This window comes from Bombus fervidus, chromosome 7 (assembly GCF_041682495.2).
Source record: "Bombus fervidus isolate BK054 chromosome 7, iyBomFerv1, whole genome shotgun sequence".
In the NCBI taxonomy this organism is placed as follows: Eukaryota; Metazoa; Arthropoda; class Insecta; order Hymenoptera; family Apidae; genus Bombus; species Bombus fervidus.
Genome location: NC_091523.1, coordinates 2495478 through 2513848, shown reverse-complemented (window position 1 = coordinate 2513848; position 18371 = coordinate 2495478). Strand labels below are relative to the sequence as shown.

At 26.9% G+C, this 18371-nt stretch overlaps 6 protein-coding genes and 1 long non-coding RNA gene across 10 annotated transcripts in view; 3 read left to right on the top strand and 4 right to left on the bottom strand.

The window, feature by feature from the left end:
- Rhogef2 (Rho guanine nucleotide exchange factor 2) overlaps positions 1-1192 on the bottom strand; it is a 33646-nt gene extending 32454 nt beyond the window's left edge. For 2 of the 3 annotated variants that reach the window (XM_072007402.1, XM_072007405.1), the window contains exon 1: positions 822-1192. The gene's annotated coding sequence lies outside the window, so the exon portion shown is untranslated. The remainder of the gene's footprint in view (positions 1-821) is intronic. The other variant, XM_072007404.1, reaches the window with a different exon arrangement.
- Positions 1193-1339: 147 nt separating this feature from the next.
- On the top strand, positions 1340-2141 carry LOC139989268 (uncharacterized). The gene is made up of 2 exons (XR_011800303.1): positions 1340-1946; positions 2025-2141. It is a non-coding gene; the product is annotated as an uncharacterized lncRNA (long non-coding RNA).
- Positions 2142-2415: 274 nt separating this feature from the next.
- On the bottom strand, positions 2416-6239 carry LOC139988832 (tectonic-3). The gene is made up of 8 exons (XM_072006595.1): positions 5809-6239; positions 5472-5732; positions 5219-5395; positions 4776-5137; positions 4452-4685; positions 4215-4374; positions 3926-4122; positions 2416-3840 (listed from the first exon to the last, which is right to left on the bottom strand). Exons 1-8 carry the CDS (start codon positions 5894-5896, stop codon positions 2755-2757), a joined length of 2565 nt encoding a protein of 854 aa, XP_071862696.1. The 5' UTR covers positions 5897-6239; the 3' UTR covers positions 2416-2754.
- Positions 6240-6522: 283 nt separating this feature from the next.
- LOC139989250 (trafficking protein particle complex subunit 13) lies at positions 6523-9808 on the top strand. 2 transcript variants are annotated; one of them, XM_072007434.1, is made up of 10 exons: positions 6523-6842; positions 6990-7158; positions 7358-7442; positions 7545-7672; positions 7741-7864; positions 7940-8036; positions 8109-8335; positions 8398-8498; positions 8600-8747; positions 8833-9555. In XM_072007434.1, exons 1-10 carry the CDS (start codon positions 6800-6802, stop codon positions 8860-8862), a joined length of 1152 nt encoding a protein of 383 aa, XP_071863535.1. In that variant the 5' UTR covers positions 6523-6799; the 3' UTR covers positions 8863-9555. The 2 variants fall into 2 exon arrangements, with proteins under 2 accessions (XP_071863535.1, XP_071863534.1); XM_072007433.1 differs by lacking the exon at positions 8833-9555 and adding an exon at positions 9562-9808 and having other exon boundaries at positions 6533-6842.
- Positions 9795-11767, bottom strand: LOC139989254 (GPN-loop GTPase 2). The gene is made up of 8 exons (XM_072007443.1): positions 11654-11767; positions 11494-11572; positions 11261-11368; positions 10892-11184; positions 10604-10809; positions 10416-10530; positions 10141-10336; positions 9795-10036 (listed from the first exon to the last, which is right to left on the bottom strand). Exons 4-8 carry the CDS (start codon positions 11010-11012, stop codon positions 9799-9801), a joined length of 876 nt encoding a protein of 291 aa, XP_071863544.1. The 5' UTR covers positions 11013-11184; positions 11261-11368; positions 11494-11572; positions 11654-11767; the 3' UTR covers positions 9795-9798.
- On the bottom strand, positions 11022-11558 carry LOC139988831 (proteasome assembly chaperone 3-like). Its single transcript, XM_072006594.1, has 3 exons — positions 11494-11558; positions 11261-11368; positions 11022-11184 (listed from the first exon to the last, which is right to left on the bottom strand). Exons 1-3 carry the CDS (start codon positions 11556-11558, stop codon positions 11022-11024), a joined length of 336 nt encoding a protein of 111 aa, XP_071862695.1.
- Positions 11768-11808: 41 nt separating the features above from the next.
- Positions 11809-18158, top strand: LOC139989240 (PAX3- and PAX7-binding protein 1). Its single transcript, XM_072007413.1, has 17 exons — positions 11809-11945; positions 12257-12460; positions 12814-12992; positions 13529-13688; positions 13811-13910; positions 14034-14191; positions 14266-14348; positions 14417-14616; positions 14733-14922; positions 15869-15992; positions 16122-16310; positions 16454-16653; positions 16751-16901; positions 16980-17175; positions 17260-17458; positions 17564-17682; positions 17906-18158. The coding sequence occupies exons 2-17, from the start codon at positions 12274-12276 to the stop codon at positions 17955-17957; spliced, it is 2487 nt and encodes an 828-aa protein (XP_071863514.1). The 5' UTR covers positions 11809-11945; positions 12257-12273; the 3' UTR covers positions 17958-18158.
- The last annotated feature ends 213 nt before the right edge of the window (positions 18159-18371 follow it).

Sequence of the window (18371 nt, the reverse complement as noted above, 5' to 3'; positions counted from 1 at the left end):
AATCACTTTTTCATAACGAATGATTATAATAAATATTTAATTTGTGATAAATTTTGTTGTTTTTTTGGTACTTATAAAAATTTAATATAAAATATTTCTTTCTTAAATGTCGTCTATATATTATAAACGAAATATTACTCCTCAAAAAAGTGAAAACATTCGCATAAAATGCAATATTAAAGTTATTATATAGATCATTATATTTAATTTAAGTAGAATAAACAGAAAATGCTGATTCCAAAATTTTCTATATATTTATTCCTGCCAAAAATTATGTTGAGAATAAAATAAACAAAGTTCCATAAGACATCAAATTAAACCGAAATATTTTTCTTCTAACAACGCACTATGATTAAATTTCATTACTAATGTTACTGCCATGTTTAGTTTGCTTATTCTCGTCCCTGAACTATAAGACTTTTTATGTTGAGGTATCGTAAACAATAGAATTACGCGGATAAGAATTATATTAAAGCAAAGTTAAAATAAAAGGGTAAAATCAAGGATTTATTTCAATAATACATCGCAACAGTAATTGACGATCATTAAAGGGCTACCAATTGAAAATCATACGATTCTAAGAAATTATAAAACAATGACAGCAACTAAAATTGAAAGAATATGTCAAAGAAAAGCTAAGAAACCATATATGACATCACGTTAATCGATATAACAGGTTAATAGGTCAGTCGGTTCTTATACTTTGTAAGCACAAGGAGCTATAGAAAAAGACAATCGAAAAAAGAGAAAATACACGAATATACGGTTTCAAGAATATCTCGTGAATAGGCGTACCGAAGATAGAGCAAATACATACATACCTTTCATTTAATCTATTTTGTAGTGGAACGAATCTTGTACAAAACACTAGTGACGGAATAGAAGCGCAACAAAGCGAGATATCACTTCACCTTGGCACTATATTCCACAAGAATTATATCACAATTGTCATAACAAAAGAACACATATGAATATGGCTGGTGACGGGTAATTATTCTGCCTCTAGCACTTTCACGGCACATTTTGATATCTCTTGATAATACATGATAAGGGAACTATTTGGTAAAAAAAGAAAGAGCACTTCTGTACTAGTTGTACAAACATGCACGCATCATACGTGAATACGAAGGCACTGATTTTTTTATAAAATACACATTTGATAAAACGAAAATACACTACTAACAAGTGTCAGCCATCTTGTATTGGAGCGAAGCACAACCCAACGTCCCATAGTGCAACACGACAGCTGCAGGAGCTCGTACCATAGACATATAGCTCGTACCAAACTTATAGTGGCAAGATTTTAGAGAAGAGACAAACCAAGTTTGATTGGCGAACGATTTAAACGGACGACTCTTATTGGTTAACGTTATATTAGTAAATTTTCTTTCATATTATGATGATTCTTTTGAAATGCGTTTGATGCAATTTTTAACCAATCATTTAATATTATTCTAAAATATTACTGAATCATTGGATAATGTATCTGCAATAATATGCACATATATAAGGATAGATGCTATTAAATCGTTGACTGAACTATGCAGATTTCTTACCGGAAAATATTTATTAAAATATTTTTTCTCAATCAAAATAATGATCTCTAGCTTTTATTACCTTTTCTTATTTTCACAATAGGAAAATGCTTATTCTTTGGATGTGAAAAAATTATCAATTCAATTCTTCACTTCATGGTCATTTTTGAAGAGCTACACTTTCAAATCGTTGCATTAATTGAAACAGGTAGTTGTCCAAAAGTACACTAACTGAGGAGTAAGCAAGGTAAGAAAAAACTCATCCCGACTTTGATATAGTTTCAGAGGTGGTTTTAATAACGTGCAATCCAGTATTATCAGGCTGCAAGATTACTTCTGACCGCTTTGACACCAGTAACTATAGAAAAACGTTTCTTCTTTCATTTTCTTTTCGTCAATCGGTGACTGTAAGTGCACCTTTGAATGTTTTACCAAGCATCAAATATTCATAATAAATTACACTTTTTCCATTCTACGGTACACAGAAAGCTATTTTATGATCGTGGATGTTGTGTCTTGGAATATATCAAGTATATTTGCATCCAAATAACTTCATTTGTAATAATGTATCCACTTTTCGTCTCATGTAATAATGCAACTCAAAAACTTTTCTTTTTGAAAAACGGAAATGGTTAATTTTCGAGAAACGGAAGAAAATCGGCGCGAAATATAAACTGCTATAGCCCACCAGCATCTATGAGTGATTCGCAGGACTTAGTTAACGATTCATACATTTGAATACAAAACAGAAAAGATTTTGATTCAGGAACAATAGATTCAGAAAAAAATTTTTTAATTACATCGGCAATAACAAAATATTAAAAATTAAAAAATATAAATATATGTATATTTTTTATTACTAGGGGAATGAAACAAGCTATTACAAAGTACTTTCCATTTATTTATTTTAAACACACATTGTTTCATGAGTAAAATAAATTAAATGTATCATAAAATAGTAATTTTAGTATTTTATACAATTTCTCCTTCTTTTATTTACAAATGTAAAATTACTTTTATTCTATCCCATGTGCATAATTTAAATTGTAGTATGTGTCTTATGTACTTTGATGAAACATACATTTTGATAACAAATTGGTGTAATCATTGAGATTTTGAAATCAATAAGATAAATTATACAAAATCACACTTTTAATATTATAGTAAATAAATATGTATCCTAAGTACAAAAATGAAATATATACTTTAATAATTAAGATCAATAAGATAAATTGTGCAAAGCTACAGTCAATATTATACTGATTAAAAAGATACTTGACTTAATACAGGTTGAACTACTCAAAAAAGGGTAAAAAAAATCATATGGCAAAGTAACATCTAAGTTAGGTCCTCCTGCAAAGTAATACTTTGATGGCTTTGATATATCATGAAATGTAACATAACTAATAATGTCTGTTTTAAGTATATCTGAACAGTTTTCATATAAACATTTAGACCAAGACATATTGGATTCTGCAGAAAATTTAATACCAATCCCTACTATAATGTAATTTTTTAATGTTTCGGATTTTTTTAAAGCAGAATATAAAATGTTTAAATGTATAGATGTTATTAGTCCTGAACAATATAAACGACCATTAACAACCTGTGCTACTGTAATATTTTGTGGTATTCTATCCAGTAAAATTTGTGTCCAATCAGTAATATCATCACTGGAAAAATTACCTGTCTTTGCAACATAAATATTGTACTGGTCCGTTTGTGTAACATTAAATAGAGTATCTTTCATTAAGAAATGCATAGTAAGATTTTGTAACTTTATACAGGACATTGTACTAAAATTATTAGTGTGTATAAATACAGAGCATTTTAGCTTAATATCTTCTCCAAAGGTAAGAGTATACCTGTCGATTTTATTACATTCGCCAGCTTTTGTAGCTATAGGTAATGTCAAAAAACTACTAGTTTTATTAAAGTTGATGTATCTAGTTTCCACCTTATTAGTCTTATTTATTTTTAAAGTGCCAATAATTAAAGGTCTTCCAATAATATAACCAGGATTACCACTCAGAAAGAAACTTTTCTCTTTATCCAATTCTGCCCATTCATAAGTTACTTCAAATTGTTGATAAAAATGTCGAGAAACATTACCTATGTTAAAATATACATCAACATTATTAATTCCCATAGAGCCATTGTGAACAATCAAGTACTTTACACCTGTTACAATGTTATAACACTTTCCATTGGAACATGATCCTAATACAGTATTATTGCTACAAGTTTTCCAATAATGTTTACAATAATAACTAGTTAAAGATAAACATACATTTTGGGGGCAAACCTGGAAATTATAAATTTAAATGTTATTAATTTTTTTGATTAATTAATATATAACTTTTTAAAGATAGTTACTATCTTTTATATACCTGATCCAATACTTGAATATATGTTTCATTTAATAAATGAGGAGATACTATAACTGTAAAATTATTAAATGCCATAGGAAATAAAAACTTATTTGTGTTAATTAATTCAGTTTGCAAACACTGATCTTTCCAACCATGAAGATATTTTAAAGTTTTCTTAAAAGAACACAATGGAGTAAATCCGGATTGTAGTATTTCTAAATTTATAAAAAAAAGATATTGATAAAGAAATATTAATTTAATAAGATATTAATATACTAATAAAAATAACATTATATATAGTATATACCAAAAGGTTGAATATAATTATTATATACTATCCACATAACACTATCATCTAGATAATGACTAAAAGTATTATATCCAGGTACATGTAATTGGTCTTCCCATTTCCACATTGGTCTATTTGAATTTATTGCTTTTCTTAAATCTTTTTCGGTTTTTATATCCTATATAAAATAAAGTAAAATAAAAATTATAATTTTACAGTAAAATGTAATTTGACATGTATACATTCTAATCTTACCAATTTATTGTTAATATCATAAGTAGGTGGAAGATTATCATATAAAATACAAAAGAGATTGTTTGCCAATTTTTCAAGTATAAATGGAGTATTATTTCGTTGTATAAAATTTGTATTATAACAATAACGTTTATCAAATAATTCTGGTTGATGACTTTCACAGTACGAAAACACAGTAAAATGGAAGCTGTTACAATCTTTGTCACAACAGCAATTAATGTCACAAGATGATACCTATTATATAAACAAAAAATTTTGAATTAACTTAAAAAAATTACGTGTTTAATCCAAAATTGTATAAGGTATTAAGAAACAAAAATTTACTGTTAAATCACATTCACATATATCAGAATGCATTTTATATACACTTTGGTTTCTGAATTCATTATTGAACTGTATTTTATGAGGCATCTCTGTAGTTGGTATTATTTGAGTTTTTGGAGTTTGCGTTGGATACACAGAACTACTGATAATGTTATTAGTTGTGTTATAAATATTTTCAGCAGTAGCGCTTGAAGTTTCTTCTAAAATGTCCTTTTCCATTAGTTCATCACATTCCGTTTCATTCATACATGTAAATATTTCTTCAAGTTTCTTTGCATATATTGATTCATTTAATATAAGGTATAAAACCATTAACATAAATTTTGTTGTAAACATGTTGACTTTTGTTTCTATATGCTTTATAATTTAGGATATATTTATTGACAAATAAATTCTTATTCCATGTTCTTTAACTATACGGTATATTAAAATAATATACATTCATACATGACATCCATATTTTTCAAAATTTCGTGCAATTATATGCAATTCAATTTTTACTGTGCCCATACTTTCTGTAAGTAACTCAAATCTATCCAAGGAATTAACTAGAACACTTGGTGATTTTAATTGTAAAGTTATTCCCAAAAACTTATCTCTTAATCTATCTTTCCAATTACCTATATATCAGGAATAAAATAAACATAAAATATAACAAAGTATTAATAAAATTTCATTAAAAAATATTCAACCTACCAATTGGTTTCCACGTATGACACTTTATTGAATGCAATCCAGGAGATAAAGGGATATTACAAACACCATACGACCCAAATAATACTCTTCCATGTGTGTCTCTATGAAATATTTGTAACAAAAGTTTTGGTGAATTTTGAAGAGTTTGTGTTGTATAGTGTACATCTATGGGATGGTCCCAAACTGGCTTATTTGTATATAGATCACAACTTTCTTGAGTTTGTCCCTCTTCACAACCATCTAAAATTTTCCATCCACTACCTATGAAAAAAATAAAATTATCAAGTATATGATAATAAATAATAATAAACGTTTTAAATGATAATGATTCCATTACCGGCATGAAAACTCCACTTGCATAAAAGTCGTGTTTGTGTGAAATCTTTTGCGGACGAAATTCGACCAATTATATGCAATTCAGCCATTCCATAAGATCATTTCATTTTATTACATATTGTAATGAATTAATAAATTGGTGTCATATGTGGCTTTAAACATACTACGCTTGTATGATATAGTACACATGTTTTGTAACAAAAGTTTTGTTAGTATGTAATCATTATTCGTTATCGTATTTCTGATCAATACATTCTTTACTTTATCTCCAGAACATAAGGATTACGAATGAGAAGTTGAAACTACTAGTTCAAATAACAAATGTTTAAAGAAATATATGTGATACTATTATACATACAAATATCTTATTCAAACAATTGAAAATAAATCAATGATCATTCAATCTTTGAATTACAAATGTATTATGATACATTTGTTGACACATTCAGGGCGCGGTGTACGGTGCATCATATAAGTACGCCCTCTTGTCAAGTTTGAATTATATAGTGCATTATAAAATTTTCAATTTTATTTTTTTCAATGTTATACATGCTGTAACGTCCTATAATGTTAAATGTAGTATATTTAGTATTTAAACATTGTATCGAATATTACAGATTGTATTCATTTTTATTACAGATATCTTTTACCATAAACGTCCTGTAAAATCGAAAGTATTGTATCGTTTTCTTTCATGTTTCTCTCGAACTTCTACAATTATAATACTTATAACTATTTTTGAATTTACAAAATAAAAATCAAGAAAATTAGCAGAATGCTTCTAAAATACTATTTTTAAAGATAATCTAATGCTTTTTGTTAAACTATCGATTTGGTAAATCGAATCGAATTGAATGTTATGTATATTATGTATCACAGGCGCAGGTTATATGTATTTTCTAAGTGACATTTAGTGATAGCTCTATTCTCATTTGACATTAATAAAGATTTATTTTTGTAAACATCTCTGCTATTTATCTTTCACAATCTAAATGGAAACTAAACCAAAAAGTGAACATCTACTAGAATTGAAAGGTAATAAAAACGATTTTGATGTCATTTTAAATTAAAAGAAAACAAAACATATTGTTTATTTTGATATATTGACTAAGACTATCATATAGTACTATGTATACTACATATAGCACTAATAATTGTATCTTTATTTTTTATCATTTTTAGTGATGAGATTAACACGACCTATGCTTGCAAGTCCAGTAGTTATTACTTGTGATTCAACAGATCTTCCTGGTAATACTTTAAATAATGAGCTTAAGAATGATTGTACTGCATTACAAGGAATGGAAACCCTTGCAGTAGGACAGTTTATGGTATTACCGCAAAGTTTTGGGTATGTACATGATTACATATCATAATTAAAATTTATTTTAAGCTTTTGAGCTACATAATTTGTAATTAATTATCCATACTTCGTATATGAACAATGATAATTATACAATGTAATAATATATGTATATGATTATTTTACTTAAATATAATTTCACAAAAAATAATTTATGTCGAAATTTTATGTATATATATTCTTTCAGTAACATTTATTTAGGTGAAATATTTTCAAGTTATCTTTGTGTACATAACGGCAGCAATCAGATCGTAAAGAATGTTATTGTTAAAGTAAGTTAATTGTACAAATAAATTAGTCAATAAGATGTAATAACTGTATGTATATTATGTGTCATATAAAACTTATAAACGATAATATATTTCATATTGTAGGCAGATTTACAAACAAGCACACAGAATATATCTCTTTGTGGTAATAGTGGAGAAATGAAAGATTTAGCACCTGACAGTACAGTTGATGAAGTCATACACCACGAAGTAAAAGAAATAGGCACACATATGTAAGAGGCCAGCCATTAAAATTGTAATATGTGTTGAGTAAATAATTAATCAATGTATACTTTTCCAGATTAGTATGTGAAGTAACTTATACCCCAGGAAATTTAAGTAGCACTGCACAATCATTTAGAAAATATTTTAAATTTCAAGTGGTAAAACCATTAGATGTTAAAACAAAATTTTACAATGCAGAGGTAATATTATGGTAATAATTCTTTTATAATAGCAATATATAATTGATTAAAATGATATGTATAATCTTTTTGAAGTCAGATGAAGTATATCTGGAAGCACAAATACAGAATCTCACAGCTGGCCCAATTTGTTTAGAAAAGGTTTCGCTTGAATCATCTCATTTATTTAGTGGTGGGTTCACTTAAAATGATTGATTTAGATGATTATGAACCTGAATTTGTATAATAATTATTATATTTCTAGTATCAACATTAAATACAAATGAAAAGGGAGAATCTATTTATGGATTAGTTAATATATTAGATACTGATTGTAGTAGACAATATTTATATTGTTTAAAACCACAATTGAGTTTATTGAAAGATCCAAAAATGATGCATAATGCAACAAACATTGGAAAGTTAGATATTGTTTGGAGAAGTAACTTAGGGGAAAGAGGAAGATTACAAACAAGTCAATTACAAAGAATGGTTTGTAATTTATCATTTCATTTGTAATTATATCATATTTGTAATCCTTTACCTAATTTTAGGCACCTGAATTTGGTGATATACGAGTTACAATGAAAAATATTCCTCTCACAGTATACCTTGAACAATCAGTGAATTTTAATTGTCATATAATAAATACGTCGTAAGTATTTATATCATGTACATATATATGATACAGATAAGAAAAATAGTTCTAAATTCTAATCGTTGTACCGATTAAAATTTTTATTTCATTATCATTAGTGAAAGAAGCATGGATTTAATGTTAAGTTTGGAATCAAGTAGCTCTATAGCATGGTGTGGAATATCTAATACAATGATAGGAACATTGAAACCTGGTGTTTCGATAGATATTCCTTTATGTTTAATTCCCTTACGTAGTGGTATAATAGTAAGTATTTTTGTATAAACATTATAATGATGTTACGTTATGATGTGCGTTACGGAAAGTAGTACATTTCGTTTGTCTTGTGAAGACTAGCACATTTCATCATTTCCATCAATAACTAGCATGTTTAACATTAATCACGATAAGGAGCACGATTCACAGTACACCACGAGCAATATCATATTTCGAACATTACGGCGAAGAGTGGCAGGTTTTATTTGTCCTATGAAGATTCAAATGAAAAAGGTACGTAAATGAAAATTTTGAAACGGTACGTCTCAAAGTAGGATATTATAGAACATACGTTATAAAATATATAAGATGCAAAAATTCAATTATTAAAAAAAAAAATTTATTAGCATTAGTGCTTAAAAGGTCTTATCCTAAGGAAATGTATTCAATGTTATAGTAATATTATTAATTAAATAAATTAGTTTGTTTATATTTGATTAAGTTCTACTTATTTTATTAAAGACATTTATTTCACTTAAAAGAACCGTTTACCTTTTTATTCTTGTAGTAGAATGTTAGACAACCTATTTAATATTATATTTTTGACAGTTACAAGTGGAACATGTTTTTCGAGAGAACTACTGAAACGTGGTAATTTTCATAGCGAAAAAACAATACGAGTTATTCTTTGTCGCTATAAATAAGAACATGTTACCTTTCAATTTAAAATTGAAACGCGCTGCTTTTCGTGGTCACAGAATCCAAAGAAAGTTGTCTTTGTAAGACAAATGGAACGTACTACTTTTCGTAACGCATGTCTATAAATATTTCAGCATATTATTTAATATTATTATATATACTTTAGACAATTTCGGGATTAAAATTAACGGATACATTTTTGAAGAGGGTATATGATTATGATGACTTGGCACAAATATTTGTTAGCCAAATAGACTAGTCAAAAGGTTAAGTAGTTAGTAAAATTGCGTTCATTAACCTAATATATTTTACTAAATAAATAGACGTTTATTAATATATTAAGGAATACCTATGTGGAAAGGAAAAAAAAAAGAAGGACAATGATTTTTATAAAATAAATTCTTTAAAAATAATCATCTATTGTAGACATTTTTTCAGTTTCACTCATTGCTCCTATAGCACAAGCAAGTAAAGTTTGAACATCTTGAGGTTCGTTGCCACCAAAAATATAACCATTAGCCTTATCCACTGCATTTTTTACTTGTAATAACAATGTTTGATTAGAAATATCTAATGGTATAAAGCTAACAAGACTATAATCCTCTATGAGTGATACAAATGCTGCATTTAATTTTTTGTATCTATAAATGTAAAATATTTAAAATTTTATACTTGGATTGATTCATAGAAATTTATTAATATATATATTTATTTAAAAATAATAAAATTCAATAGAAAATCTTACTTTGACGTAAAAGGGCCTTCGTCCAATTTATCTAGCAAATAGTTCAAATCCAACACTTCTGTATAAAAATCTATATTAAAATCTAGGCAGTGACTAAATTTTTTCATTTCATCAAATTTGGTCATCACATTAACATGAGGTAAACCTAATTTTAACATAGTTGTTGTGCAAAGAATTAAAGAAGATAAGTATTTACCTATAATAAAAAAAAGTTATATAATATCTTTCTTAATTACAAGTCTGTCAAATTATGGTGTACTACATATAGCAATTACCAGCATCGCTGCAATGATGAGAATCAACAAGGTGTACACTGCATAATCTTACTAAATTTTGTCCTAATTTTTCGGCAATTACACTAACTGAATTGTGATGTGTATATAACTCAACCTATTAATAAACATGAATACAACATGTAATTATCTTAATAGTATAATATTTATATATGTATATAAACACAAACCTGCCCTGGGCAATCAAATATAAGATAATGATCTTTCAAATTTAAAATTTTTGTAATTAACCATTTTATGTTAGCTTCTAAAAATTCCATACAGTACACCAGTGCTCCATTTGGACCAAGTCCATAGTGTGACATTACTTCCTCATGTTTAATTAATTCAGATATGTCTACTGTTGGTGTATATTGCATGTTTTCATTTGCCGGATCTGTAACATAATAGTATGTATTTAAATACACAAATGTAAGGTTTCAATTACTATTAATCATTAAAATACTATTAGCTTTTACCAATATTAATAACAGCCACTTTTCTTCCAAGCTTCTCCAAAAATTTGGTCATAGCATAACAATATGTAGTTTTTCCACTCCCAGGTGGACCAATAACTAATTGACCAAATATTAAACTCATATTTGGTTCTCACTCTTTCATATCATTTATAGCTGCAACTATAGGTTTTAAAGTATCTGGTTCATAATCCTTTAAGGATATTGAAATTAATAATGGTTTATCTACATTAATTTGCTCTGCTATATATCGAGCAGCTGCTACAAGTTCAACGTCATCTTTCCCAAACAATACTCTAAAATCAATGTTATCATTTAATGTTAAAATAATTTGAAACCACAGATACATTACATAATGATAATATTACTTACTTGGTAGAATATATACTATTATTACACTGATTGAATGAAGATCCACGGCTTATGGCTATCAGTGATCCAAATTTTTTAAAATGTGTTATGATTAATAATATGCGATTACTGAAAACAAATATAAATAGTTATCGATTTAAAAAAATATTCTTAAGCAGTTTAAATCTATAATTTTTATCTAAAACAAATACAAATTATGAAAACAAAAATGAATATATTCTTTATTCTATTACCTATAAATCTTCAAAGCAATATCGGTATGATGACCGTGAGTAATTACACAAGAATGATTTTTCATATTTCATAGGTTATCTGTAATTTAAATTACAAGTATCGAAAAATTTATAAAATTTATAGTACTGATAAAAACATAATTTAACGAATAAAACATACCTATATTATATTAAAAACATGTTAAATAATTTCTGTTAATTTCATACAAAATAATCACTCAGTTTACACTATATGTCTCTAGTACATTTTAAAATTATAGTAAGTATTGTCTACACTGGTAATATTATAGTAATTTTCTTCAAGTTACATTATAATGTTATGATAACAAAAGCCTAATATGAATTAATAAGCTTGATATAAAAAGAATTAGAAATCATAAAATTGCGGAAGTAATTAACGAGAGAAATGAAAATTTAATCTAAAAATTAAATGCACATGAAAATGAATAAAGGTAAGCCAATCAGTAACTCAAACAGGGAAATGCATTAAATTCATGTGTACAAAGTTTAGAAGCTTTACTTCGAGCCGATTCTACAACGATTCTTATTCAACGGATAATCCATATTACAATTTCACAAAGGTGTTCCGTTTTTTTATTAATGTTGCGTATTTATGAATTTAAAATACATTATATGAAGTTGTAAATGCACATTTTACGAAATTTTTTGTTATATTAGCTTACATGATATGAAATTCTGAATTATTTTTTTAACATTAGTAATTTAAGAAGTTAACCTAAGGATAGTATATATGTGTGAATAGTTTAAACAGACTGGTTGATGTTAAGGACAATGTCATTATTTAATAAACCGAAGAGAAACATCCGCCGTCGACCTTTCAACGACGATGATGAAGATAATGAAAATAGGATGGAAGTGGAAGACACCCAGCCTGTAAAATTGAAAACAAAGAAGAAGGATAAACCAAAGCAGACGCTCCTCAGTTTTGGAGAGGAGCTGGAAGAAGGTAATTTTTTGAAGATTGTACATGCACGTACATATGTACAGATGCATTTATCATAAAATGAAAATGTGTTTCGGGATTTTTTGTTTAGTCGCATACGATATTAAAATTACGAATTTCGTTATATTTAATGTTGAGATCATAATAAAATAGAAAAAATTAATGCAATCAAATTCTAATCACAAACCCTTTTAATAATCAGTATATTTTGACCAATGCAAATGTATATGTGTTTTTATTTTTAGAAATAAATAAAACATTTCAATTAATTATATTTTATTCAGTCATTATAAAATTCTTTGGAAAGGTTCCAAATATTACATATAATAAAAATCTAATAATCTGTTATCTTACAGCGGATGATGGAGAAGTCTTTAAAGTGAAGAAATCATCTAGGAGCAAAAAATTGATGAAACAGCTAGATCACGAAAGGAGAAAAAAGAAAGGTGAAGAGAAAATGCAAATGGACTCTGAGCAACCACACATGTCCGTTAAAGTGGAAAAAGAATTAGAAATAAAGACAGATGATCTAGTAGTAAGCTATTTCTATGATGTTTATTATTATTAGAATTTCCCAGACGTAAAACATTTTGTTATTCTTAAATCAAAATTTATTTCTTTATAATACTTCATATTTAGTATTTACTGAAAATATAACAAAGATTGTCAATATCTGCAAATATAACTTTGTTAGAATTTATTTTTATAAGCTGTGTTATTTTTGAAATGTGAAGATGTTTTAACATATTTTATGTGAAATGTGATTCTATTAACAAGATAAATATACATTCATATAATGCAATATAAATAAGTTCTAAATGTATTAAGTACGTATGTACATATAATTATTAAAATATGAATGTGTACTATTAGTTAAATATTTTTATAAGGAAGATTTTAATATTACATTTTAACAATGTTTAATGAGTTTTTACTTTTCTAAAATACAAAAATACTTTCTAATCTTTCAATATAATATGTTATTAGCTATGTCTGTTCAATAATAATTATTAATCAATTAATTGATTAAATTATTATTTCTTCTATTAAGTTAAAATCTTTTATTATTAGGTAAAAATAAAAAATGCAGGACCTTTAATTCTAAATGGGCGAGCTGCATTGGCAGCTGGAAAGGATGATTATACATCTGATGAAGAGGAAGATGAACCACGTAGTCATAAATTTAGAAGAAATACAGATAAAGCTGACACAATGAAAATTCTTCTTGAAAGTATGTAATGTTTTTATTTGTATCTATAATGTTCAAAACTTTCATTATTTTGTATCTTTTATGTTTATTTTTTTAAATATTTTAACAATTGTTGTTTACGAATATTATTTTGTATCTATAAGGTGGTTGCATACCAGATGCTGCAATGATCCATGCAGCTAGGAAATGCAGACAAAAGGCAAGAGAGTTAGGAACTGATTATATTCCTATAGAAGAACAAAGGTAATATGTTTTGTAGCATAATTAACATGCCCCTATAGTATAGCCCCTATACAATTTGATTAACTACTATTAAATGTTGGATTTATTTTGCAAAACATTTGATAACTATGTTAATTTTTTCAGCGATGATAAAGGTAAATCAAGACTTATTAGGGAAGAAGATCATGATAGAAGTGATGATGATGATTCACAAGACCGAATTGATATGACTGTTAACACTGAAGCGCGTGATAAAGAGAAAAGGAGAGAAGCCTTCCTTGCTTCACAAGTACCATTAAAACGTTAGGTTTTGGTTATTTATTATTCACGACTTTTTCTTAAATAGATAAGTGAATGCATTGTATGTATTTTTTAGTTTCTGATGATGAAAGTGAACACGAAAACGAAGAAGAAGAGTGGGAAGCTCAACAAATTAGGAAAGGAGTGACTGGTGCACAGGTAACATTTGTATGAAAAAATTGTGCAGCATGCACTATTACATTTATAATATAAATAAAAATGTTTAGATTGCAGCAGCGCAACAAGACTCCATGATGCAACAACAATATTCAATGGGTATGAACGTAAACTCAATGATGGGAAGTGGAATATCTTTGGAAATGGTAATGATGCCAGCTCCACCACCTCCTCCAGTGATTCAACCCCCAGATCCTACAAAAATAGTACCAATCACTCCTCAAGAGGTTGTGAATAAAATGCGTGCAAGGTAACAATAACTAAATTAAAATTTTGATCTAATATAGTTTTGAAACTTTTAAAGTTTATAAAATATGGAAATAGTTTTTATTCCTATAAAATCAGAATGAAAAATATAATTTGTAGATTGGACAGTTTAAAAGAAGTGCATCGACGTCATCAATTAGATCAGGATCGTTTAGAGCAAGAGTTAGGACAAACTGTGAAAGAACTGGATGATGCTGAAATTCGTGCACCGCAGCTTGCGCAGCGCTTCAGATATTACCAAGAGTTGCGTGGGTATGTCACTGACTTGGTAGAGTGTCTTGATGAGAAGGTGGGTTTATACGCTGTCACGTTTTTTTATGTGCACTGGGGTTTTCCATGCAATTTTTGGCTGTATAATTACTCGGCCATATTAGAAATATATATATAATGCATTTTTCTTATTAAGTAAATTTCTTGATGAAAAATATGCAATATAGTTTTCCTTTAGAATATTAGAATTTTTGTTTTTAAATATTTTATATTGCTAACACTTGTGTTATCTATTCATTGGCTAAAATTATAATTGTTGCTGAGTATATAATTAATTAAAAAGCACTATATTCAAATACTAAAAGATGTAAAATATTCTTTTAGCTTATATGTAAATTTAAATAAATCATAAAATATTAAAAATATGTGTTACAAAGTAAAACTTAAAGGATATTTTATGTATCTATTAATGAATTAGAATTTCTCTCTCTATTATTACATATTTTTTGTATTATTTTGATATTTAATTATTATTAAATATATTGTTTTGTTTTATTTTGATATTTTTATACATATCATAAGATTCAGAAAAGAAGAAAAATGCATATTAAACTAAAGAATGGAATTTGCAAGAAAAAAGTATAGCATATATGTAATGTATATTTGCATTGCCGGGGGTCTGTATCTTCTCTGTATAAAGAAATTATTTACTGTGTAGTAAAAATATCTTTAAGTATTTATAAGAATTGAAAAGATATATTAATATGTGTGGTAAGTAAATTGTGATATTAATTTCCAATTTTTTAAGCAAAAGATATCCAATGATTGTGGAATTACAGATTAAGTTCCAGCAAATGTTAAAAACGTATATTGTTTCACCTTTTATAAATTATTTATAATAAATATTAAGACATATTTATTAAAATATTACTACTTTGATATGAATATTTTCTGGAACAAGCACAGTTCTCAATGTCATTGAGTTAATTTACTGTGTCAATGTTAACATATAACTTTTTTGTTAGTTGCCGCTGGTCATTGGATTGGAGCAACGCTGGTTAAACCTTTATAATGAACGTGCAATAGAACTAATGGAAAGAAGACGACAAGATACAAGAGATCAAGCAGAAGAGATTACAACAGCTGCAAGTCAGTTATTTCAGTATTATATATAATTATCTATGTCTGATAAAATATATATAATGGAATATATAAATATAATGAAAAGTGTATTTTGATCAATATAATTTTAGATATGAATTATCTTTTAAATTACAGGAGGACAACCTATACGAAGAGGGCCAGAAGTTGAAGCTCGTATCCGTCGAGCTACAGAGAGAGAAGGAAGAAGAGCTCGACGAAGAAGAGCTAGAGAATTAGCTCCTACATTACCAAAACATATCGATGGGATGTCTAGTGATGATGAAGTTACTGAGCAGCAAAATCTCGCGTTTAAACAAACAAAAGGTTGTACTTTAACAAGTTTAATCAAATATAGTTTACGAAGAAGTAGAATTTATAATGTTTACTATTGTCTATCAAGTATGGATTAACACCATGTTCTAATTCTTATCTTTTATAAAATGTCTTCTTTTTATATTTATTTTCAGATGAAATTGATAGTGACAGTAAAGAAATATTTTCTGACGTCATGGACGAATATTGCACAATAAGAGGAATACTTTCAAAATTGGAGTCTTGGAGAGAAACTGATAGAGATGCTTATATGGAAGCTTACGTATCTTTATGTATACCTAAAATTATTTCTCCGATTATTAGATTACTATTATTGACATGGAATCCTATTATGGTACGTGCATTATATCAAACCTTCATATATTTTAGTTACAAATGTAATAATAACGGAATAAAATACTAACTCTAAAGCAAAATTTTTCCTTTTTTAGGAAAGTGCAGATATAGAGAGAACAAAATGGTATAACACTTTACTTTTATATGCATTAAATAATAAAGAAACAGAGGAGTCACTTAAAAGAGATCCAGATGTCAGATTAGTACCATTTACAATAGAAAAAATTGTTATACCTAAATTAACATGTAAGATTATTTTATTTGGTATAATTAAACTGCCAGTTAAGAACTTTGCAATAATTTACAAAAATTTTTTATTTATAGCTATAGTTGAAAGAATATGGGATCCAATGTCTACATCACAAACGTTACGACTTGTAGGCACAGTAAATCGTCTTATTAGGGAATATCCAAATTTAAATGATACAAGCAAGCCATTAGAAACATTATTTAATGCCATATTGGAGAAAATTAAATCAGCAGTTGAAAATGATGTTTTTATACCAATTTTTCCAAAACAGTTAGTATATAATATTCATCTTTATTTGAAGCTATTAATAATATTTTTGTAACAAAGCTAATAATTTTTAATTTTATATTTTAGAGTCTTAGATACTAAACATCAATTTTTTCAAAGGCAGTTTGCAATGGCTGTGAAACTTTTAAGAAATTTATTGAGCTGGCAAGGTCTTCTTGGAGACACACAATTAAAAAATTTAGCTCTTGGTTCATTATTAAATAGATATCTTTTAGCGGGTTTAAGAGTATCTGTTCCGACTGATGCATTATTTAAAGCAAATATGGTATGTTCATACTGTTCATTTCAACATATTTCATATAACTTTAAACTTTTAAGTAAACATTACTCAGAAAGTATCTTTTTATAATACTATGTTTTTATATAATAGGTAATGAGTACACTCCCTCGTGCGTGGTTGCAGGGTGAAACAATAGAGCATCTCAAAATGTTTGCAACACTTATCCAACAACTCAGTGAACAATTAGATCAAGCAAATCCAGCGCATAAGTAAGTATAAATTTTATAAGCTTTTTTATGTCAGAGTCGTAATAGTTTATTTTTTATAATATATAATTGCTATAAATAATTAAATAAATAATACATAGATATTATATCTGATATTTTAGATTTTGTATATTGAGAATAGATTATTTTTGTATATATCATATATATCAATTTCATCAATAACTTAAATTTTCGCGTATTTTAAATTAATTATTCACTTTTACAGCGAAGCCTGGGAATATTCGAAGTCCATCTTAAAAATAATCAAACCTTTGTAATGTATTAATTATGTATGCATTTCTTAATCATATTTTATGGTATTTTTATTTTATGATATTCATTAATAATGCCTATCTATAATTTTATACTCGTATTGAAAAGATCTTGTATATGAAAAATTGCAGTACAATTAGATGTATAATATATAAAAGTGTAATTTTTTGTATAGAAATAAATTAAATAAGATTCTGATTATATAATATACTTTCCAATAGTAATTGTAAATAATGAAAATAGAAATATATCAAAATAAATATGTAAATATTAGATTGTGCCTATTATAGTTTTCCTATTATAACTAAAGAAAATATTCTTATAAATTTCTCATTTTATTTATTTTACTGTATAGTACATAGGCTAATATATATTTCTGTATAATAGTGACAGTCACATAGTTATCTAAATATTTTTGT